Source organism: Carettochelys insculpta, chromosome 10 (assembly GCF_033958435.1).
Source record: "Carettochelys insculpta isolate YL-2023 chromosome 10, ASM3395843v1, whole genome shotgun sequence".
Classification (NCBI taxonomy): domain Eukaryota; kingdom Metazoa; phylum Chordata; order Testudines; family Carettochelyidae; genus Carettochelys; species Carettochelys insculpta.
The window spans coordinates 31,902,145-31,926,887 of record NC_134146.1 but is presented as its reverse complement, the minus strand read 5'-3'; the positions used below and the strand labels follow the sequence as shown (position 1 = coordinate 31,926,887).

Here is a 24,743-nt window from a genome sequence, read left to right as displayed (position 1 = left end):
TTAAGAATTCTCTACAGATTAAATGTTTCACACTGATGCTACAGAACAGCTGGTGTCATTTTACAATTATTTTTTTCTTGAAAGGAGTGACATTTCCAGACCAGCTAGACTACATTTATTACATTCTCTCCCCCTGGAGTTCATCTAATTTAGTTTAACTCTGAAACAGTGCAGTAAAATATGTTTTTCCATGCTACCCTTCCCTTAAAAGCCATAAAAGATTGCCTTGGTTAGTTCAGCGTAATATTTCTGCTTCTTTAGTTCGTGTTTTAGAACTGATCAATAACTATTTAAACCATGAACATCAGGTTAAGAAAATCAGAATGATGAGAAACACTTCTGATATGACCAAATGTCTGACAAACCTGAACATGATTCCTTCAGAGAAAGGATCCAGACTGTCTACAAGCTCTAACTCAGCATCGCCTCCCAAGGTAAGCATTTGGTAATTTTCCTTTAGTTTATTTGTTATTACATTAAATCCTGCCATAAACTCATTAAGCCTTTGTTTTCTAAGGTCTTCATAAGCCCGTCTAAAGTTGTCTCTCTCAGTGGTAATGTCATCCAACTCTGCCACACGTTTCAAGTACAGTTCTTCCTACAAGGGGAAAAAATGGAAACAAATGAAGGAGTTGTTCCTTTTTAAGACTAAGGTACTTCTACTTTTTTTTTTTTTGAGAGGGCACTTTTTATTAGTAGCTGATATCCACTTACATTTTCACCTTAAAAAGTTCTGTTCTCCATTAACTGTACATTCATTAACTGAGAACCAGGCTGTTTTTCAGATACATTGCTTAAGCTTGTACAAGCAAATTTGGTACTTGGTGGGAATGAGTATTTAAATCCCTTGGAAAGGGCCTTGTAACTTTTGTTCACGTGTCTGGATGTGGCCAATACTGATGCTAACATGGTGTGGGGTTCTCTGAAGGCCCCAAGAGAACTTAATTTATTGGCATGCGAGTAAGGAATGCAAGATATCCAGGAGTTTGTGGCACTTGTGACATAATTTTCCATGGAATATTCAGTGTCTCTACTATGAATTGGAGGTCGTGGAATGCCTTAAAATTATCCACTGAGGCAGACATAAATGGGATTAACTATCTTATCATGGGAATAAGAGCATGGGGCCAGCAGCCTCTTCTGGCTGTTGTTCCTCATCACTTCTATCTACTTAAGATCTGAAGCTAAACTAACTGACCTGGCTGTGATGGTCAACTCTCTCTTTGGTAGGAGGGATCCAGGAGTGTTTTCCCTATAACGTGTGCTTGTGTGGCCACTCAGATTTAAATGCTGCTCAACCGATTAACAGAGCACCCGCACCTAGATTTTTTTTTGCTTCTACTGGTGGTGCACATTCACACATGCCTCAGTGCACATAAGTTTATTCCACACATCGATGGAAAAGATTAGAGGGAACATTGATTCTGGAAGAATATGTGGAAAATTACTTGATGAAAAATACTTGATTAGTTGGTGACCATATACTCCAACAGCAGTGACCAGAGTATTACATGTTGACCAATTCAAGCAATACAAGAAGTTATCCATTTGCGGAAAATACTTTAAACAAATGTAATTAACTTAATCCTACTGTGATATTAACAATAAATAACAAAGCCTTACCTTTTTATTATATTCTGCAATGGCACCAAGATTTGGTTTCATTTCATGACACTGGGCTTCTAAAAGAGCTATTTGATTAGTTATTATGTCTGGATCTTTAATTGCTTCAAGTTCCTCTTGATTTAGCACTGGAAGCTCTTCAACAAGTTTATCTTCTAGGGAATGCAGTGAAATTTTTGATATCTAGAATTCAATTTAGACAGTTAAATATCATGTTCATGCTTGCCAATACTGGTTATATAAATCTTAAAAATAGTAAAAAGTACTAAATTGTACTGATAACAAAATCTGATTAAAGCCACTGGATCAAAACCCACATAATCACCTGACATGAAAAATTATGTCTTTCCTGCTTCAACTCACTTTTGGCCACAATTTAACCTATCCTTTTCAGACTTGGGAAAATAATCTTTTTACAATATGCATCAAAGATCAACAAATACAGTCATCTACCTTATAAATTCTGTTTCTCAAAACATTCAAGTAGGATTCTTACAAATGTGTCTTAAGGCTTTTGTATCTTTAAGGGCAGCAGTACAGTAAACCCTCCATTTAAAAGACTAATAGAGGAAAGGGGTGTCCGTTATTTCCAAGAGTCTGTTAAATCTGAGGGTTTGCTGCCCTCCCGGCTCTCCCAGCCCCAGTCCCACCCTCCAAAACTCCCCCAACCAAAAAATAAAATAAAATAAAATAACCCCTGCCGTTCACCAAAGCTGCTACTGGAGGCGCCCCTGGATCCTGCTCTGGCTCAGATCCCACCGTGCATCTGGGACCCTGACACTGCATGCAGCTGGAGGCACCCATTGTACATTGCTAAGCTGCCACGCGTGGGAGGGGCCACCTCATGGTCTGCAGGAGCTGCCACTGCTGCCAGACCCACTGTGAGCTCTTCTCACAAGGATGCAGGCTGTGGCAGGAGTAAGTCCTCCCCCAGCCTTTTTTTTTTTCCGACGGAGGGGGCCAGAATTTAGGTCTTTACAGACCTCAGTGGACTTCAGGAACAGTGGATGACCATTGTTCTTGAAGTCTGATAAATCGGGGTCCATAATATCGAGGGTTTACTGTAGTGCATAAATATATGTCACCCTGATTACTAGTGGCCATGGAAATGTGGAGCAGGAAGTCACCCCAAGTTTTATTCCCATGTTATGAATATCAGTTACTTTCAGTGTCTGGGAAGCATACTCATTTGATAATAAGCATCCACCAGGTCTAGCCTGCATAGACAGTTTCCCGCCTTCAGAAGAGACATAATGACTCTCAAGGTGACCATCTTGAGTTTTTCCTCTGACATGTATTGAGTCAGGTCCCTGAATTCTAGGATAAGGAGGAACCCATAACTTTTTGACTCTCCGGAAATGTTTGGAATCAAACCTCTTCCCCTTCTTTTGTTCATTGCAAGGACTCAATGGCTGCAAAGAATATGAACCACACCCTCATCAATTTGCACCAAAGCAGAGTGCCAGGGCATAGAAACTGGAGTTCCTAATCCAGATATATTTTGATCATAACTCTTGATTGTTTCTGGCAGGTGCTAAGTCAACTATCGCTGACAACATTTCCTCAAATAAAAAATGAGCGTCAGAAGTAAGGTTGCTATATTGCCCACCCATAGATTATCTAAAATGAAAAAAGATTAAAATTAATTCACAAAGGGAGCAGGTTGATTGAAGAAAGGTGCCATTTTTATAGTCCCTTTTCTGAGCCATCACATCTAAAAAAATATTCTCTATAGTAAAGATCTTAACATCAATTTAAAAACAAAAAAACCTGGTCTCTTATAACTGGTGTTCTTCAAGATGTGTTGTTCACATTCACTCCAATCAGATGTGTGCATGAACATTGGAAACTTTTTCATAGCAGCTCCTGTCAGGTTGGCTGTGGAGTCCCCTGGAATGGCACCATTACAGCAGCCCTTATATACCACTGCCGACCTGACCTCTCCCTTTGTTCCTTCTTGTCAACTACTTGGCCAGAAGAGAAGGAAGGTGAGTATAGGAATGGATCTGAACAACACGTTTCGAAGAACACCAGTTGAAAGAAAGTAGGCAACTGTCTTTTCTTCTTCAAGTGCTTGTTCACATCAATTCCAATCTGGTGACTCCCATGCTGCTGAACCCTGGGAATGGGGTTCAAATTAGAAATCAATGATTGGTGCACTCCTCTACCAATTGTAGCATTAGCCCTCAATTGCTTATTAATAGTGCAGTAAGCCATGAATATATAGGCTGAGAACCATGTTGCCACCCTACAGCTTTCCCAGATTGGAACTTGTGCCAAAAATGCAATGGAAGAGGCCTGAGCTCTAGTAGTATGGGATCTTACAAAAGGTAGAGTAACTCCTGCCAGATTACAGCAGATACATATGCAGTTGACTATCCATGAGGACATGCAGTGGGCTGTGACACCTTTCATGTGGTCTGCTATTGCCAGAAATAAATGAGTAGACCTTCAAGAGGCTTTTGTACGCTCAGTATAAGAGAACTGCCCTATGCACATCTTGTGTGCAGCGCATGCTGTCTGCCATTCATGTGGGGCTTCGGGTAGAACACTGGGAGGAATATATCCTGCCTGGGGACAAATTGCAAGATGACCTTTGGTAGAAACTTTGGGTGTGGTCTAAGTTGCATCTTTATGGAAAATGGTACAGGGGGACTCAGAGTGCTCTCAGTTCAGAAACCAGCAAGGCTTATCTGAAGCGAAAAATGCAGCACAGAGCATGTGGTCTAGGAGTTTGAAGGGAGGCCACATAAGACTATTGAGAATTAAATTAAGGTGTCATGATGGTGCAGGAGGATGAGCGTATGAAAGGAGTCTATCCAGGCCCTTTCTAAAACAGGTTACCATGGGGTTCTCAAATAAAGACCTGTGGAAATGAACAGGGTTGAAGGCTGAGATAGCTGCTAGATGAACTTTAACAGAGGAGGGTGCCAAGCCCTGGGTTTGCAAATGGAGGAGATAAACCAAAATAAGGGGAACAGGTGCTTGTGAGAGAAGAATGTCATGCTGAGCACATCAGTATGAGAACCTTTTCCATTTGGTTAAGAAAAAAACCCTTGCTGAGGGCTTCCTACTTTCCAGTAGTATCTCTTGCATCTGAGCCAAAAAAACAGTTACTTACCTCTCATAGTTGTTGTTCTGCACTAAGTGTCTCTCATGGCCATTATGACAGATGTGCATGCTCTACGTGCATGGTTGTCTGAGACATTTTCCCCCACAGCAGTACACATCAGGCTGACTGTGGAACCCCCTGGAGTGGCGCTGGTATACTGGTGCATAGCTGCAACAGCCAGCGCTCCCCCCACTCAGGTCCTTCCAGCTGGAATTCAGAACAGACATGAGCAACACTTCTCGAAGAACACAGTTACAAGAGGTAATCAATTTTTTCTTCGAGTGATTACTCGTGAATTCTGATAAGTGACTTACTAGCAGTAATCCTGGTAAAGTGTTCAGAATTCAAGAGATTGCCGTCTGCAAGACTGCTCTCTCTAGCCTGGTGCATGAAGGCTTGGTGAGCTGCAAAGCTTTGAACCAAGGTCCATGTTGCCACTCTGCAAATGTCCTGCACTGGAACCTGTGCAATGAATGCTGCTGAGGACACCTGTGCCCTTGAGGAATGTGCTATCAACACCAAGGTAGTACCTGTGCCAGCGCACAGCACATCCATATACACAACGTAATCCATGATAATATACTCTGGGAAGATACAGGTTGTCCCCTGATCCTTTCTGCAAAGATAGTGAAAAGTTGTTGAGACTTACAAAAAGGCTTTGTGCAGCCAGTAAAAAGGCTAGCACATGTCTAGTGCCCAGGGAGTGCAGCACATGCTCTCTGTTACTAGCATTGGATTTTGAGAAGAAAACCAGTAGAAGACTGTCATGGTTGATATGAAACTGGGACACCACCTTGGGAAGGAAGGTCAGGCAGAGACTCAACTGCATTTTGTCTTTATAGAAATCTGTATATGGGGGCTCTGACATCAGGGCCCTTAGCTCTGAGACTCTTCCTGCCAAGGTAGTATCTGCCAGAAATGACATTTTCCATGACAAATAAGACAGCAGACAAGTGGCCATAGGTTCAAACAGGGGCCCCACCAGTTTGTGCAGTATCAAGTTAAGGTCCCATTGGGATAGTGAAGGATGGTAATGAGGGTAGATTCTCTTTCAGCCTTTTTAAAAATCTGGTCACCCCAGGGTTTGAAAACACTGATCTCCTCCAGAGCCCCAGGTGCAATGGTGAAGTAGCGGCCACGTGAACGTTCACTGAGGACACTGTCGGCCTTGGTTCTTAAGATGGATCAAATAATTTAAAATGACATTGTCTGCGTCATCTGAGTACATTTCTGGAAGGACAAAGGAAGAACTGCTTGCACTTAGCCACGTAAATGGCTCAAGGTGATGGTTTCCTGCATCCCATAAGCACCCCCCTCACCCATTTTGAACACTGCTTTTCTATGGGATTCAACCATGCTGTCAAATGGAGAAACTGCAGGTTAGGGTGACAATCTCCTGTGGTCCTAGGTTAGATCAGGAGATAGCAGGAATGACCATGGATAGGTTTAGCAATACCAGGCACCAATGCTGTTGAATCCAGGCTGGGGCTATCAATATGATCAAAACCTTGTCCTTCCGGACTCTGATCAGCACCTTGTGTATTACAGGAAAAGGTGGGAATGCATACAGGAAGTGGTGAAACACATCCACCACCAAACCCAGACTGCAGTTCATGAATGAGCAGAAAGGTCTATGTGGGGAACACTCCAGCTCTAGAAAACTGATCATGCAATATCTGCTTGTAGGGACCACTTGTGTGTGGAGAAAGGATCAGCTGAGGCGATCTGCCAGTCTGTTCTGAACCCATGGGAGATAACATGCTTGGAGGTGAATGGAGCTGCTTGTAGCATTTTCCCATAGGTCCTGGGCTTCATTGGAAGGGGGAGGGAAATGCACTCCATCCTGCCTGTTTATGTAAAAAGTTGCTGATGTATTGTCGACCACTATGACCACTAAGCAGGACCCTTGCAAATGTTGCTGGAATGCCTGACATGCAAGTCTTATGGCCCTGAGCTCTTTCAAGTTTATGCGAAGCTCCAGCTCTTGCTTGGACTCAGCCCTGAGTTTGCAAGTTGCCTAGGTGGGCCCTTCAACAAAGTGCTGAGGCATCCATCACCAAGGTCATTGTCAGTTGGGGCTCTGTGAACAGTACCCCTGCACAAAACACAACTCCCTGCATCTACCATGAGAAGGTGTAGGAAAGAAATTCCTAGACACACCATGATATTCTGCTAAGAACCACTGCTCTAAATTTGGGTCTGGAAACAAGGCCTACACCAGCAGTATGAGTCGTCCATTTTCCCTGCCTGCGCTCAGCCCACCTGGAAGGTGATTCTGGCCTGAACCAAGACCAAGACAGTCACCCTGGCAACCACATTCCACAAAGACAGCCATAATAGTGAGAAATTGGGATGTCCTGCGGGGGGCACAGAAACAAATGCTTGATTGTCACATATGTTCATTACTTTCTGCTTTGATTCTTTGACAGAACACAAATGGTGGCATCCCTGTGAGGATGACATTGTGATGCCAACATATACATCACCACCTTACGCATTGTCAATTAATGCTTGCTTTGTTCCAAGAACTTTCTGTAAGCTATGGGTACAGAGCATTACTGTAACCTTCTTAGATTGTCAGCTTCTTGTACTACTTTCTCGTGATAATAATGCTCATTTCCCTTGCTGTCAGCTTCTAACCAGGGGTTCTGGGTTCTCTACCCCCGTTGCTTCACTCTCCACCCATCAACATTCTACATAATCAATTGTAACCTGTTTGGTAGTGTTCACTAGCCTAACAGGTGAAGTGACACTCCACCAGTACTGTGTGTATAATAAACCCTGCTGCTTGCTTCATACGTGGTGTGAGACTTTTGAAGGCATGGAGGATCTCTGGTGATATGGTCATAACTATGTCTAAAAGGGTCCTCGCGGAGGCTGTACTTCCTTGCCAAACACAACTGCAGGGATCTGAGATGGAGTCTAGCATGGAGTTCAACATATGTGCATGACAGCATGTGTTCCAACAGCCTCAAGCAGGCTCATGCTATTCTGGTGGGGTATTTGCAAAGGGACTCTACAATGCCTTTCATAGAATGAAAGCAGTGTTCTGGTAGCATGGCCCTGGCCAGGTGGGAATTGAGAACTGCACCTTTGAACTCTAGGGCGCTGGACAGGTGACAGGGTTGATTTAGGCTTATTGAGGATTAGGCCCACTGGAGCACAGCCATGATGCTTGACGTGCAAATCTCTACCTTTCTTTGTCCAAGGCCGTGCTCATGAAGGAGCATCGCAAAAAGAACTGCCCGGCAGCCTCGTGGGAAGGACCATTCCAAGTGCTGCTCGTCACCCACACAGCAGTAAAGGTGAAGGAGTGCCCCTCGTGGATCAACGCAAGTCATGTACGCCAAACTGTAGACCCGGCAGAGCTGATTGACTCCGTCACCCAGGACCCCTCCCTAGAGTAATCACCTGAGGATGAGGTTCAGCGGACCGAGGAGGCAGACTCCCAAGCCAGACTGCTACCACACAGGCCTCCATTGGGAGCTTCGAGACATAACCTGAGAAGTAGGACTGTGCCACCAAAGACCTACACGTGAGCCTAGAGCCCTGTAACTCTCACAAAAAGGAAACTTCCTGCAGTATTGAGTGAATTAAGAGACTACAAAATCTCGAAGAGTGCCTGCAGAAGCAAGCCAAAAAATACTAAATGACTGAGCTTAATTAAGGAGACTGCTGTGCTATTTGCTTACTGGTTATTGCGCTATTACTATCCTTTCTATTTTAGAGATTTAAGATACTATAGTAGGATGGGGATTGTTGTCCCTCTCCTAGTAGTGAGACTAGCCTTAGCATATAACTTTCCCCACTCTTATCGGGAGGCCCTGCAGGAAATTGGGTCCCTCACCAATGCAAGTGACTGTTGGATATGTGAACAGATTAGAGGCTCAGAAGGCCTCCTACCATTATAGTTTGTCCCAACTCCTGCCTCCCTTTGGGCAAAACCCCAGAATGAAACTATACAGCAAGTAGTACATACGTATTGGGGAAACAGGCAGATCTGGCATAAAAATCTGATTGCCTCAGGGATACCCCTAACTCAAACACTACATCCGTCTGGGACTGTGTATTCGTTGTGTTTTGAAAATGAAATTGGCACTGGTAACGATCTGGGATGGGTCCCAGAAAATATATGTGGTCATAGAGTATGGTTAGATTTAAATGAGGGACAGTGGGTCACCAACCCAGCTGATAACGGAAATTTTTCTCTAGGATGCAAATCACCCATCACTGCCCACATATTGTCAATCTGTCCAGCTACACACACAGCTCAGCAGAAGAGTCTGCTCTTTCTCGGGGACTCTTTTTGCCCCACCACCCACACAAAACATAATACAGTTCTGCGGTGATCTGGAAGCCTACTTTCGCTGTCTCAGACTCAAAGAATACTTTCAACACAACACTGACCAGCACACCGTTACACAGACACCCTCCCAGCAGCACAAGAAGAATAACTCCACGTGGACGCCTCCTGAGGGTAGAAACAACAGTCTGGACCTATACACAGAATGCTTTCGCCGACGCGCACAGGCAGAAATTGTGGAGAGACAGCATTGTTTGCCTCACAACCTCAGTCGTGCGGAACGCAATGCCATCCACAGCCTCAGAAACAACCCAGACATTATAATCAAAGAGGCAGAAAAAGGAGGAGCTACTGTCATCATGAACAGGTCTGACTACCAGAAGGAGGCTTCCAGACAACTCTCCAATACCAAATTTTACAGGCTACTTTCCTCAGATCCCACCGAGGAATACACTAAGAAACTACACCATCTGCTCAGGACACTCCCTACACAAGCACAAGAACAGATTTATACCAACACACCTCTAGAGCCCTGTCCGGGGCTATTCTACCTACTACCCAAGATCCACAAACCTGGAAATCCTGGATGCCCCATCATCTCAGGCATTGGCACTCTCACTGAAGGACTGTCTGGATATGTGGACTCTCTCCTCAGACCCTATGCCACCAGCACTCCCAGCTATCTCCGAGACACCACTGACTTCCTGAGAAAACTGCAAGACGTTGATGACCTAGCAGAAAACACTATCCTAGCCACCATAGATGTAGAGGCTCTCTATACCAACATCCCACACAAAGATGGAATAAATGCTGTCCGGAACAGTATCCCTGATTATGCTACAGCACATCTGATGGCTGAGCTGTGTAACTTTATCCTCACACACAACTATTTCAGATTTGGCGACGACATATACCTTCAAATCAGCGGCACAGCTATGGGTACCCGCATGGCCCCTCAATATGCCAATATTTTCATGGCTGACCTGGAACAGCGCTTCCTTAGCTCTCGTCCACTAACACCCTGTCTCTACTTACGCTACATTGATGATATCTTCATCATCTGGACCCATGGGAAGGAGACTCTGGAGGAATTCCACCGGGACTTCAACAACTTTCACCCCAACATCAACCTCAGCCTGGAACAGTCCACACAGGAGATCCACTTCCTGGACACCACGGTGCTAATACACGATGGCCACATCAATACCACCCTGTACCGTAAACCTACTGACCGCTACGCCTACCTTCATGCCTCTAGCTTCCATCCCAGACACACCACACGATTCATTGTCTACAGTGAAGCACTAAGATATAACCGCATTTGCTCCAACCCCTCCGACAGAGACAAACACCTACAGGATCTCTACCAAGCATTCTTGAAACTGCAATAGCCATCTGAGGAAGTGAAAAAACAGATCAACAGAACCCGACGTGTGCCACGAAGCCTCTTACTACAGGACAAGCCCAAGAGAGAAACCAACCACTAGCCATCACCTACAGTCCTCAGCTAAAACCCCTACAGCGCATCATCAGGGATTTACAACCCATCCTGGACAATGATACCCCACTTTCACAGGCCTTGGGAGGCAGACCAGTCCTTGCCCACAGACAACCTGCCAACCTGAAGCAAATCCTAACCAGCAACTATACACTGGGCCACACTCACTCTAACTCAGGGACCCATCCATGCAACAAACCTCGTTGCCAGCTCTGCCCACATATCTACACCAGCAACACCATTACAGGACCTAACCAGATCAGCCACACCATCATGGATTCATTCAGCTGCACGTCTACCAATATAATTTATGCCATCATGTGCCAGCAATGCCCCTCTGCTATATACATCAGACAAACTGGACAGTCTCTACGTAAAAGAATAAACGCACACAAATCAGACATCAGAAATGGCAATATACAAAAACCCATAGGAGAGCACTTCAATCTCCCAGGCCACACAGTAGCAGACTTAAAAGTAGCTATCCTACAGCAAAGACATTTCAGGACCAGACTCCAAAGAGAAATTTCTGAGCTACAATTCATCTGCAAATTCGACGCCCTCAGCTCTGGCTTAAACAAAGACTGTGAATGGCTGGCTAAATACAGAAGCAGCTTCCCCTCCCTTGGTGTTCACACTTCCAGATCAACTGCTGGTAGTAAGCCCCACCTTGCTGACTGAGCTAACCTTGTTATCCCCACCCTGGCTCTGGCTTATTTATACCTGGCCCTGCAGATTTCCAAGACCAGCATCTGATGAAGTGAGTCTGTGCTCACGAAAGCTCATGCTCCAAACTTTTCTGTTAGTCTATAAGGTGCCACAGGACCCTTCGTTGCTGTTACAGATCCAGACTAACACGGCTACCCCTCTGATACTTGACACATTACTCCTAGATATACTTATTCTCGGAGCGGCATTACTATCAAACCCATAAAGTTTAACTCCCCCTTATGGGCAAATGAGACCCAAGACTGGTATAACCATTCCCTATTTCTAATCATGGATAAGGGAATCTTATTTAATAATTCCTGGAAGGCACCTGATAGCTCAAATAAGTCCCTAGTCTCTACCACAGCCCTGGAAGAAATTCGTCATGTCACCTTTTGTGCATATAACCTGATGCAGGGCCATAATGTCTCTGGATGGCCCCAGTTCCATAGGCGATGTGAACCTTTATTCGTGAAACAGGGCAAAAGGATTAAAAGGTATGTGGTATAAGGATAATCTTTTAACTTTGATCCTTAGTGAGCCTGGTATGTTTTTCATATGTGGAAACTTTGCTTATAAGGTCTCACCACCTGGGTGGAAAGGCAGGTGCACCATAGGCTATGTGACCCCAGTAGCAGGATTAGCTAAGCATCTCCAGGCACATACTATTACAAACTTGGGCAGTTTTGTACACAGAGCAAGGCGTGATACATCTAATGATATTAACCCATTAGTAGAACGGCCCACTATTTTTCATTCCATCGTTCGTGCTATATTATCAGGCTTGGGTGTTAGTGAATTAGAACGAGAAGTTTGCAACATCTCTAGAGTATTAGAACAGAGCTTTAATGCCACCACCAAGGCTATCCAGTCCCTAGAAAAGGGAATAGATACGGTAGCGAGACAAGCCATTCAAAACAGACAAGCACTAGACTTGCTCCTAGCTCAGCAAGGAGGAGTTTTTGCTATTGTTAACACATCCTGCTGTTTCTATGTTAATAAATCAGGCATTATAGAACGAGATCTCTCAAAAATAAAATCAGCAATCAAGGAGTTTAAAACGGCTGGTGAGGTCCAAACATGGACCCATGGAATTGGCTCCCAGATATCGGAGGATGGTTTGGAGGAATCTTGAAAACCTTACTGAAGCAAATTTGAAACTTCTGTCTGGTGCTTCTCTCCCAGACAGTAAAGACAGTGTTTGTGGGGGTTGCCTGGAGGCATAGGCTTCCCATATGAGTCACAAGCCTTAAATCCCAGGTCACATGGCATGTGGTCTATGAGCAACAACTAAGACTAATAACAGAGAGGGAGCCGTGCTAGTTTATATACTATCAAAACAAAAAGCAGTCAAGTAGCACTTTAAAGACTAGCAAAATAATTTATTAAGTGAGCTTTGGTGGGAAGAAGAAGTGGGTCTGTCCCACGAAAGCTCACCTAATAAAGAGAAGTTACTCACCTGTAGTAATGATGGTTCTTCGAGATGTGTCCCTGTGGGTGCTCCAAAGTAGGTGTCGGGCTCGCCCCGGCGCTGCAGCTCGGAAAATCTTCAGCAGTCTCCGTCAGGTCACACATGCGCCGATGCGCGTCGGCTCTTTGCGCGCTTACAGTCACATGGGCGATCCGGTCCCCGCCAGTTCCTGATCAACCGCTCCGGATGCCCCTAAAAAACACACAAGCAGAGCTCCGAAGTGGGGAGGAACGGGTGTGTAGTGGAGCACCCACTGGGACACATCTAGAAGAACCATCGTTACTACAGGTGAGTAACTTCTCTTTCTTCTTCGAGTGGTCCCCGTGGGTGCTCCACAGTAGGTGACTACCCAGCAGTAACCCCCCCCGAAAAAGGAGGTGGGTACCCGATTTATGCGCAGCTTGCCCGTGAAAGGACTGCTGTCGACAGGCGTGTATCCTCATCAAGCATCCTGTGCATGGAGTAGTGCTTGGCGAAGGTGTCATAGGAAGACCATGTCGCCGCTCTGCAGATATCTCTCAGCGCGATACCTTTGAAAAAGGCTGTTGACGCCGCCATCGCCCTAGTAGAGTGGGCTCTTGGCGGAACTGGCAGAGGAGTCTTGCGAATCTCGTAACACAGTCTTATGCAAGACACAATCTGATTTGAAATCCTCTGTGAAGATAGCACTTCCCCTTTTGACCTGGATGCAATAGACACCAGGAGTCTGTACGTTTTCCGGAAATGTTTAGTTCTATCGATGTAGAAGGCCAGTGCCCTTCTTACGTCAAGTAAGTGCAACCGTGCCTCTTCATTTGAGTTGTGAGGCTTAGGATAGAACGAGGGCAGCACTATTGGTTCGTTGATGTGAAAGTCTGAAGAGACCTTCGGAACGAAGGCTGGGTGTAATCGTAAGACCACCGCTTCTTTTGAGAAAATCGTGCAGGGTGGTGTGGACATTATGGCCGCGAGCTCGCTCACTCTGCGAGCTGACGTGATTGCCAGGAGGAAAGTCGTCTTAATAGTAAGTAGTCCAAGGGGGACCGTAGCCAATGGTTCAAAGGGCGGTCCCGAGAGGGTGTGTAGAATTAGGTCTAAACTCCATGACGGTGGTATTAGTTTCCGAGGGGGGGACAGGTTCACCAACCCCTTTAGGAAACGCGAGACAACAGGATGGGCAAATGTGGTTGATCTCTCTTTTTCATGCCGAAACGCTGATATAGCCGCCAGATGCACCTTTATAGAGGATAGCGAAAGTCCATTTTGTTTGAGTTGTAGCAAATAATCCAGAATCGTAGGTATGGTGGCGTCCTGGGGTATTAGTTGCCTGGAGGACCACCATTCGGAAAAATGCAACCATTTGTGCTGATAAGTCTTTCTGGTGGAGGTTCTCTGACTACATTCAAGGACTTGTTGTACTCCCTCTGAGCATGTAGTCTCTAGGGCGCTTAGCCATGGATTAGCCGGGCTTGTAGCCGAAGTCTCTTCGGGTGCGGGTGCAGTATTGACCCCCGAGCCTGAGAGAGAATGTCCGGTACTGTTGGTAGGAGAAATGGCTGATGTTGAGCCATGCGCAAGAGCAACGGGAACCACTGTTGTCGGTCCCATGTTGGGACTATGAGTGTCATGCGTACTTTCTCACTTCTGGTCTTCTCCAAGACCTTGTGTATAAGTGTCGTGGGAGGGAACGCATAAAGTAGACGGCCCTTCCATAGGATCATGAAGGCGTCCCCCAAAGACTCCTGTCCCATGCCCGCTCTGGGGCAGTACTGGGGACATCTCGTTTTCTCGGGTGGCGAACAAGTCGATTTTGGGAAAACCCCATCTGCGGAACACTTCGTGGAGTAGATCTGGACGGATCTGCCACTCGTGAGTGGGCGCAAAGTGTCTGCTGAGTTGGTCCGCCTTGACATTGTGGATCCCCGGTAGGTACGAAGCCTTTAGAGTTATATTGTTGGTGATGAACCAGTTCCAGAGCCGGACCGCCTCCGCACAAAGCGTACGAGACCTGGCTCCCCCCTGTCGGTTTATATAAAACATGGTGGTGGTGTTGTCAGTATTCACGCCGACTACTTTTCCGGGCAGATAATTAAGTAAGTGCCTGCACGCATTGAACACTGCCCTGAGCTCTAATATGTTTATGTGCAGTGTCTTCTCCATGGGGGACCATAATCCTTGAGTGGTTTTGTCGTCCAGGTGAGCCCCCCATCCCATGTGGGAGGCATCTGTTGTAATGAACGCCGTGATTTGCGGTTGGCGGAAGGGCACCCCTGTCAGGAGATTCCTGGGGTTTCCCCACCATCTTAGCGAGCTTCAGGCCTCTGTTGTAAGTGACACTCTCTTGTGGACGTTGTGGATTGAGGGTTTGTATACTGTTGCCAACCAATGCTGCAATCCTCGCATATGCAGCCTGGCGTTTTGCACCACAAACGTGGTGGTTGCCATATGCCCCAACAGTTGTAAGCATGTGAGAACTGGAACAGTGGGGCTGTACGTTAGTAGTTGTACAAGAGATTCGATGGCACGGAAACGTGCCTCAGGTAAATACACCCTTCACGTAACTGAGTCTATCCGAGCCCCTATAAACTCTATATTTTGTGTGGGGTCGGTGTTTGATTTTGAGAAATTGATGATGAGGCCCAGTGAGGTAAATGTGTTTGTGGTGATGTGTATCATCCGTAGTACCTCCTCCCGGGAAGTCCCCTTTAACAGGCAATCGTCCAGGTACGGGAAAATGAAAACTCCCTGTCTGTGTAGGTATGCCGACACCACCGCTATGGTCTTGGTGAAAACTCTGGGTGCTGAAGAGAGTCCGAATGGGAGGACTCTGTACTGGAAATGATCTGTACCCACAAGGAACCGGAGGAAGCGCCTGTGGGCTGGATGAATTGCAATATGAAAATACGCGTCCTGCAAGTCGAGGGCCGCAAACCAATCGCCCTGGTCTAGTGGCATGATTATTGAAGCCATCATAATCATTTTGAAGCGTTGTTTGCGTAGGTACTGGTTCAGTGCACGTAGATCCAAAATGGGTCTGCACCCCCGTATTCTTCTCCGTCAGGAAATACCTGGAGTAGAAGCCTTTGCCTTGAAACTGTTCCGGTACCCTCTCCACCGCCCCTATGAATAGGAGGTGGTCCACCTCCCGCCTTAATTCCGGTAGGTGAGAGGGGTCTCTGAGGACGGGTGCGGTGGGAGGATTTGGTGGAGGTAAAGACTGGAAGGGGATCGTGTATCCCATGTTTACAATCTCCAGTACCCACTTGTCCGATGTGATGCTTTCCCATTGTGGGTAGAATGGCTTGAGTCGGTGATCGAACATGTACTGAGATAGGCACTGAGGTACGGTCTTGGCTTCGCTGCCCTTGACATACCCGTCAAATTTGCTGTCTCGCACTTTGCCCTGCGGGGGCACTGCCCTGCTGAGGCCGACACCTAGGGCCTTTATAACGTGTTTGTTGATGACGCCCTTCATCATACCCCCGTTGAAATTGGGCACGTTGTTGTTGGTAACCATAACGGCGTTGTTGAGGATAAAATTTCTTCCTTCTGAACGGTGGAGTATATATCCCCAAGGTCCGAAGCGTCGCTCTGGAATCTTTGCTCGAGTGTAGAACTGAGTCAGTCGATTCAGCAAACAATTTTATTTTGTTGAAGGGGAGGTCTGCAATTTTGATTTGCAACTCCTTTGGAATGCCGGATGTATGAAGCCAAGACTCTCTCCGCATTACCACTGCAGTGGCCACGGCACGGGCCGCTGTATCCGCCACATCGAGTGCAATCTGCACGCCCGCTCGAGAAGCCGTGTAACCCTCTTGCACGATTGCCTTAAGAATTGGTCTTTTTTCCTCTGGAAGGAAGTCCATGAGGGCAGTAAGCTTGGAATAATTGTCAAAACTGTGATTCGACAAATGAGCGGCATAGTTGGCCATACGTAGCAATAGGGTAGAGGAGGAATAGGCTTTTCTACCCAGAAGATCCAACTTTTTTATGTCCTTGTCCAATCCCCCAGATTTGTACTGGGCCGATTTGGACCTGTGTTGGGACGATTCAACCACCAGCGAGTTTGGCTGTGGATGACTAAATAGAAATTCCATCCCTTTCGCAGGGACGAAGTACTTTTTGTCCGCCCTTTTGTTGGTAGGCGGAGTGGATGCTGGGGTCTGCCATATATTAGTGGCTGCCTCCATGATTGCATCGTCCAAGGGAATAGCAATTTTAGAAGAAGATGGAGGCCTGAGGTTTTTAAGGAGTCTGTAGTGTTTCTCCTGCACCTCCACCACTTGAATATCTTGGGATTGAGCTACCCGTTTGAACAGCTCCTGGAACTGTTTCAGGTCATCTGGGGGAGAAATGTCTCCAGGGACCACGGCCTCGTCTGGCGAGGATGAGGAGGCGTCACTATGGTATCTCTCCTCCAATTCCTCTGGATTCTGGCTGTATTACTGTGATTGTCTTTGTGGAATTTCAAGGTGGGGTTCAGTGTCCTTAGACCCAGCCTCTGATTGGGGCAGCCGTGGTGTTCCCCCAGGTGGAAGCAGAACACCTTGGCGTTGAGGAGTGGTCGACGGGGATCCATAGTGAGACGTCGAACTCCTATGATGACGCCCTGCATAATGATGACGGTCGTAGCAACAGGGACGGGGGCCCGGCGATGGAGACCTGGACCATGACCCAAGGATGTAAGGGTGGTGCCTGGAATGACGAGACCTCCGAGATGATACCGACGTGTGAGGAGAGCCTCTATGAGAAGACTCGTAGGGATCTCTGCTAGATGCTGGAGAAAAGCATGCAGATCCCTGTGTTGGGCTCCGAAGAAAAGGAGAAGGACATCTGTGGCAGGCTGAAGGTGTTGCTGCCCGTCGAATCTCTGGTGGTGATCGTGGTGATAGAAGCAGTGCAATTCCCTCAGGAGAGGGGCTGTGGTGCCTGGTCTTCGTTTTAGCTTTTACCCTCTTGGGTGGCCCTACTGGTGAACTTGGTACGGGAGCAGGTGTCATGCTGATTTCCACTGCTCCCGGTGCCACTGTTGTCGGTGCCGTCGTCCTCGGTGCCGCCATCTCCGGTGCCTCTGGGGAAGTCCCGATCGGTGCCGCAGTAGCCAGTGCCGAACTGATTAGTGCCCGCACGGCTCTCAGTGCTGACTCCCCAGTCGCTGCAGGGCCTTGAGTGGTTGCATGCGCCGCGGCTTTACCAGTAGAGGAAGCCATCGTGCGTGGGCCCTTTGTTACACTCGTCCCACTCCCAACAGTCAGGGGCAGGGATCGAGTAGATGAGGCTCTTCTTTTCTTCTGCGCAGAGGAGGTCAAAGAGGCAGCCTTCCTCTTGTGCGCTCCTGAAGAGCCCTCCACATGTACTGTCTCCGATGCGGCAGGCTGAAATGCTTTGTCAACTAACAGCATCTTCAGCCTCATTTCTCTGTCTTTTCTAGCTCTATTAGTCAACTTAGAACAATGGGAGCACTTCTGAGGAACGTCTGTCTCCCCGAGGCACCGTATGCATTTGCTATGGCCATCCGAAGCAGGCATGGCCTCCCGGCAAGATTCACACTTCTTAAAGCCGGGGGATGGCATTGTTAAAACTTAACTCTGAGTCCTTTATGTGCTAATAGCGCACTTAACAGTCTATTAGTTGATGTTAAACAACCATTGGCCTTTGAAGGCTGACAACAAACGCGGCGGGCCCGCCCAGAGGCGGCCACTGCTGTTCTAAGATAGTCTTTAGGTTTTAAACAACTTTAACAGAGAGACTAACTATAATAACTATAGAACTGCTAACTATAACTGTTAAAACTACTAACACTAGAAAAAAATAAGGATTTATCTGTCTCGGGCATTGGAGCTGGAGAGGATTCCGTCTGCAGCCGTTGGCGGTTGAGAAGGAACTGGCGGGGACCGGATCGCACACGTGACCGTAAGCGCGCAAAGAGCCGACGCGCATAGGCGCATGTGCGACCCGACGGAGACTGCTGAAGATTCTCCGAGCTGCAGCGCCGGGGCGAGCCCGACACCTACTGTGGAGCACCCACGGGGACCACTCAAAGAAGAAATTATTTTGCTAGTCTTTAAAGTGCTACTTGACTGCTTTTTGTTTTGAAAGTAAGACTAAGTACAATAAAGCTAGGGAGTGAGCTTGCAAAGGTAAGAGCTAAGTGCTCCTCTGACTGAGGACAGATGGAACTGAGCAGGGGGAGGGGCTGGCTATTGTACATATGAACCAGTGTCACTCCAGGAGACTCCAGAGCTGGCCAACAAGCACTGCTAAAGTCTCAGACGATTGTGCCTATGGCATGTTGTAGCCAGACAGCCAGCCCCCTCTCAGACCAGCATTGCTGGGAACACAAGGGAGCCAAAACAACAGGGCACTTAACATAAATTCCAGCACAGCCTTTGAAGCTGTGAGAAAGCACAGGTGTGCTGCTACAAGGTGCCTCTGGGAATAGGCTCACAGCAGACAGAGAAGCTGTGACAGACATGGCTCTTAGCCCCTACTAAATAACGTGATGCACACACACCCACATCCTAGGTGGGAAAATATTTACCCTAATAAAAGAATGTCCAGTAGTCGAAACTTATTGTTTCTCTCCCTTGCAAGTGTAAACTACTCTTGCGAGAGCTGGCGTCGCCTAGACAGACCAGCCCAAATTTGGCATAAGAAAGGAGAAAGAGAATAAAGGAGTACAGAGGTATAAGTATGGGACCTACAGCACCATGATTTTTGAGTGCTTTTCACTATCTATCTACTGGTCAGATAAGTGACAGCCTCCCAAGGCTTCTGCAGCTAAAGGGGTCTCTAAGCCTTGTCCCTTATTCGTCTTTCCGCGGAATTGAGTGACCGATCCTGGCTTGGCACCGCTGGAATCGAGAGATGCAAGGAGGGTAAGAAGCACCCACACCTGATCTCCTATCTTTAGTGTACACAATATTTTGAAATAGAGCTCTATACTTTGTTTTCTTTCTTTGGGATAGTGGCTTCAGTTTTTGTAACTTGTTTGTGTGTGTAACATCTATACATTTAAATAAGTAGGCACTAGCAATTTTGTAACCATATGATTAGAATCTAGTTTAATAAATTTTTGATAACCGTTTCTGCATAAGCCTGACTTGTTTTCTCTGGGTTACTGTAAAGCAGCCAACACAATTAAAGAACCTCAGCCGTTTTGGCAATAAAGCCTGGCCATTAGGTGAGAGTACTAAGAGCCTAGCGTTGAGTTGTGCCGCCTCCACGGGGCAAACTCTTGGGGCGCCTGTCAGTCAATCCTGACTGCCCACTGCGAAGGGGCTCTGAGCTCTAGCAGTTAAAGTCACGAGTGTGGAAAGGCTCTTAATGCTGCCATTGGGGCTCCTGTCAGTCAGTGTTGACTGCCCACTGCGAAGGGGCTCTGAGCTCTAGCAGTTAAAGTCACGGGTGGTTAGGACCTTGGGGCATCCGTCAGCCTAGCCCGGGCTGCCCGCCGCGAAGGGACAGTGCGTCCTAGCGGTTAAAGTCACGGATGGTATAAAACGGGCATAGCTGGCACCTCACCAAACATCCTTGGCCGTCGGCTAACACATGTGCACCTCTATCGGAATGGACATGCGCAATCATTCAAACAACAATATTGGAATTGTAAGTCTCCAACATATGAGATGACAGGACTGAAAGTCTGGGTGTCTGAGATGACCCTTGTCCTGTGAGATGAAGCGTGGGGGCACTATAGGAGCCTCCTTTGACAATTTTAGCAGGGAGGGGAACCAAAATCAGCAGTATTGTGGGAAAGGCATGCTTGAGCTGTCCCCATTTGAAAACCGCAAATGTATCTGTGGCGGAACAGAATGCGTCATCTTTCTGTTTGGCCCCAGTGGAAGGTAAGTCTAGACAGGGAAACTCCCCCACCTATGGAAAATTGATTAAATAACTTCTGTTCTGATCTGAAGAAGTAGGTCTGTCCCACAAAAGCTCATCACCGAATAAATCATTTTGTTAATCTTTAAAGTGCTATATTTCTGCTGCTTTGTTTTATCTGTTCTGATGGACCACCTGCGTACAGTGCTGCCGAGGGCCTCCACTAGGCTGTTCTGCAGACCTGGCAGGTATTGCGCCTTGTGATGAATGGAATGCTCTATGCAGAAATTTTCAAGTAGGGCATCCTGGCAGAGAGGAAGAGCTCTTGCCCCCACCTTGCCCGTTTCTATAAAACACTGTAGTGGTATTGTTTGCCAACACTGCTACACTTTGACTCTGCAGGTGGTGCTAGAAAGGTTGACAGGCTAGTCTGACTGTCCTGAGGTCCTTAGCATGGATATATACACTGAGGTCTGTTGGAGTCCATATGCTCTGTTTCTTTAGCTTCCCTAAGTGGGCCTTCCACCCAATATCCAATGCATCCTTTACAAGTGTCAATGTAGTGGATGGTGGAATGAATGGGACTGCCTCGAAAACACTGTGAGAATCTAGCCACCAGTCGAGAGCAGCAAGCACGATATGGGGAACTGTCATCACCATATTCATGTTGTCCCACATTGGGCAGTACACTGAGGGTAGCCAAGCCTGAAGAGGCCTGAAGTGCAGCCCGGCATGCCTGATAATGAGCAAGATGCCATATGACTTAGGAGGTTGTAGGCATACTCTTGCTGTCACAGTTGGATGCTGGATGAGTGATCAGATAATGTTGGCCATGGCTTGAAACCTGGAGTTAGGTAGAGAGGCTTTTGCCTGATTTGAGTTGAGATTGCTGTAATGAATTCTTTTTTTTTTTTTTAATGGGAGTCAGTATAGAGTTTTCCTCATTGAGAAGCAGACCTGGTGAACAAAAGCACAACATAGACAGAAGAATAAGAGATGGTAGCTGCTTCCTGGAGTGGCCTTTCAGCAGCCAATCATCCAGATATGTCAAAACCTGAATTCCTTTCTTATGTAAGAAGGCTGCCACCAATGATATGCACTTGGTGAACACTTGCAGAGTAGTGAACAGGCAAAATGGGAGAACTGCAAACAAAGTGGCTGCTGCTCACCACAAAACCTGAGGTAACATCTGTGCTCTGGAAGAACTGTGATAGAGAAATAAAGATCCCTAATGTTGAGGGTGGTGTACCAGTATCCCAGATCCAATGGAGGTATTAGTGGCTAGGGATACGCTGCAGAATTTATTTCCCCATGAGCTGATTGAGGCCTCTAAAGTCTAATATAGGCCTCAGATCTCCCTTTGCCTTTGGAATCATGACGTATCACAGTCAGGAGACACCTCCTGGACTGCCCTAGCCTGAGAAGTGATTGTACCTCCTGAATAAAGAATTGCTTGTAAGAGGGGTCCCTGAAAAAGGGACAGGGAACGAGGTTCAGAGGAAGGGAAAGAAGAGAGCTGAAGGGCATTAATCCCACTTGACTGTGTGCAAAACTCATTGGTCCAATGTGATATGGGACCATGCACAATAAAAGTGGAGAGCCTGTTCAAATAGGCACGATGTGGCTCCTGGGATGGAAGTGGTACTTAGGGGTGCTACTGCCTTGGCCTGAGGAGTGATGAGAGGGCCATCGCCCATTACTTTTGTTATGTTGGCAGAACTGCTCTTGCACTGGCCTCTGATTATATCTTAGTTGGGATGGCTGAGGTCTGACTAGTTTTCCTCTGCAGCGTTGGAACATAGTTTCACAGTAGCTCTAGAGTCCTTCAGTACATGCAGCATAGAATAAGATTGCTTTGGAAAAAGGCTCCTCCGTTTGAAGAGAATGTCCCAAAGGGTCTGCTGTACCTCTGATGGTAGTCCTGAAGCCATGACTGTCTCTAAGGGCAGGATTCTAGATGCGGAGTTGGTTAAGTTTAGTGAGTCCTGTAGGGAGGTTCTATCTACGATTTCACCTTCCTCAGTTAGGGCTGAGAATTGCCTAGATTCCACAGGAAGAAGAAGTTCCTTGAATTTTGTTATGGCATTCCAGGACTTATAAGCATAGCAACTGATGATAACCTGTTTGGCTATCTGTAACTCCTGTCCACCTGCCACATATATTTTTCTCCTTCAGAGAGCTTATCACTTGGCCTGTGCTTGTTGTCCCAGTGTTTCCTTCTCATTCATTGTGGACACAATGAATGAGGTGGGATGATGGTGAGAAAAAACAAATTAGTGACCCTTAGAAGAGATGAAGTATCTCCTTTCCACCCCTTTTGCCTTGGAGGGGGCGGGGGTAGGTGGGAATTGATGCTCGAATTTGCCAGCATGAAATATAATTTCCTTTGATGGTTTTTATGATAGGCAGAGTAACCCTCAAGTGACACTCTGGTGCTAAGGTGCCCACGGTGGAGTCTTTTGATTCTTGAACTTCTACCTGCAAATTCAAGTTATGGGCTACCTGACTCAGGGGCTCCTGGTATGTTCTATGCTCAATTACTGGGGGTCCTGTAGAAGAGGTGCCTGCCACCACTTTATCTGGAGATGAAGATGACCATGGCTGAATGTGGTCAGACAGAGATTGACCTTGATCTTGTGCCTCTCCCACATCCCTGGCTGGGAAAGAACCCTAGGAGTGTGGGGGTGCTGGCTCTGGAAGCATTTTCACGTCTATGTTCTCCTGTGAGAGTCTGAAGATCATTGCTGATGGGGTTCTGGAGGCATCTCAGTCCCTTCGTGATCAGGAATGATGATGAATAGAGGCCACCAACCTAGATACCCTGGAATCACCTTGGGCTTGGTAATAGGCCCAAGGTGTCCAGAAAGGTCATTATGTTGAAGAGGGCTACTGTGGCTGCCAGGGCACTGATGAGAGCCACTTGTGCCTTCTTGTATGGCTTCTTCTGGAATACATGGAAACTGAATATGATTCAGACACTGAAGTTGGTGACCAAACCAGCACTGAGGAGTCCAGTAGCAGTGGTCTGTGCCAGGATGACCACGGCACTGAAAAGTGGTGATGGGATGACACTGATGAGGACTGGTGCCGTACATTTAGTGCTGCGGTGCTGGACATCTGTTCCCAGTGCTAACACTCTGTTCCTTTTCTACACTACTGGGGAGAGGCTATGCTCTCTTAGTACTGGAGAAGGTGAGCATCTCAGAGACAAGGAGACTGATCTAGTGCAGTGCCAGTCAGTTGAAGGGGGTGCCCCATCATAACAGACTTGCCCCTAGATCGGTGATGGGCCTGCTAAGCCTTTTAATCCAGCCAACTGATGCAGAGTGGGGAGAGTTTCAGGTGTTGTCCCCCATTGCTCACTGAACATAAGAATGGCCATACTGGGTCAGACCAAAGGTCCATCCAGCCCAGCATCCCATCTGCCGACGGTGGCCAATGCCAGGTGCCCCAGAGAAGGAGAACAGAAGACAATGATCAAGTGATTTATCTCCTGCCATCCATCTCCTGCCCTTGTTCTGAAGGCTAGGGCACCATACTTTATCCCTGGCTAATAGCCATTTATGGACCTAACCTGCAAAAATGTATCAAGCTCTTTTTTAAACCGTAATAGAGTCCTGGCCTTCACAGCCTCCTCGGGCAAGGAGTTCCACAGGTTGACTGTGCGCTGTGTGAAGAAAAATTTCCTTTTATTAGTTTTGAACCTACTACCCATCAATTTCATTTGGTGTCCCCTAGTTCTTGTATTATGGGAAAAGGTAAATAATTTTTCTATATTCACTTTCTCCACACCATTCATGATTTTATATACCTCTATCATATCGCCCCTCAATCGCCTCTTTTCCAAACTGAAAAGTCCCAGTCTCTCTAGCCTCTCCCCATATGGGACCCGTTCCAAGCCCCTAATCATCTTAGTCGCCCTTTTCTGAACCTTTTCTAATGCCAATATATCTTTTTTGAGGTGAGGAGACCACATCTGCAGGCAGTACTCAAGATGTGGGCGTACCATAGTTTTATATAGGGGAAGTATATCTTTTGTCTTATTATCTATCCCTTTTTTAATAATTCCTAACATCCTATTTGCCTTACTAACTGCCGCTGCACACTGCGTGGATGTCTTCAGAGAACTATCCACTATAACTCCAAGATCCCTTTCCTGATCTGTCGTAGCTAAATTTGACCCCATCATGTAGTACGTGTAATTTGGGTTATTTTTTCCAACATG

At 46.7% G+C, this 24,743-nt stretch overlaps 1 protein-coding gene across 3 annotated transcripts in view; it reads right to left on the bottom strand.

The window, feature by feature from the left end:
* Positions 1-24,743, bottom strand: part of SMC4 (structural maintenance of chromosomes 4) — a 147,074-nt gene that overhangs the window by 6,556 nt on the left and 115,775 nt on the right. For all 3 annotated transcript variants that reach the window (XM_075003705.1, XM_075003709.1, XM_075003708.1), the window contains 2 exons: positions 1,624-1,806; positions 366-598 (listed from right to left, as the gene is read on the bottom strand). In XM_075003705.1, coding sequence (XP_074859806.1) covers positions 366-598; positions 1,624-1,806 — 416 coding nt within the window. The remainder of the gene's footprint in view (positions 1-365; positions 599-1,623; positions 1,807-24,743) is intronic.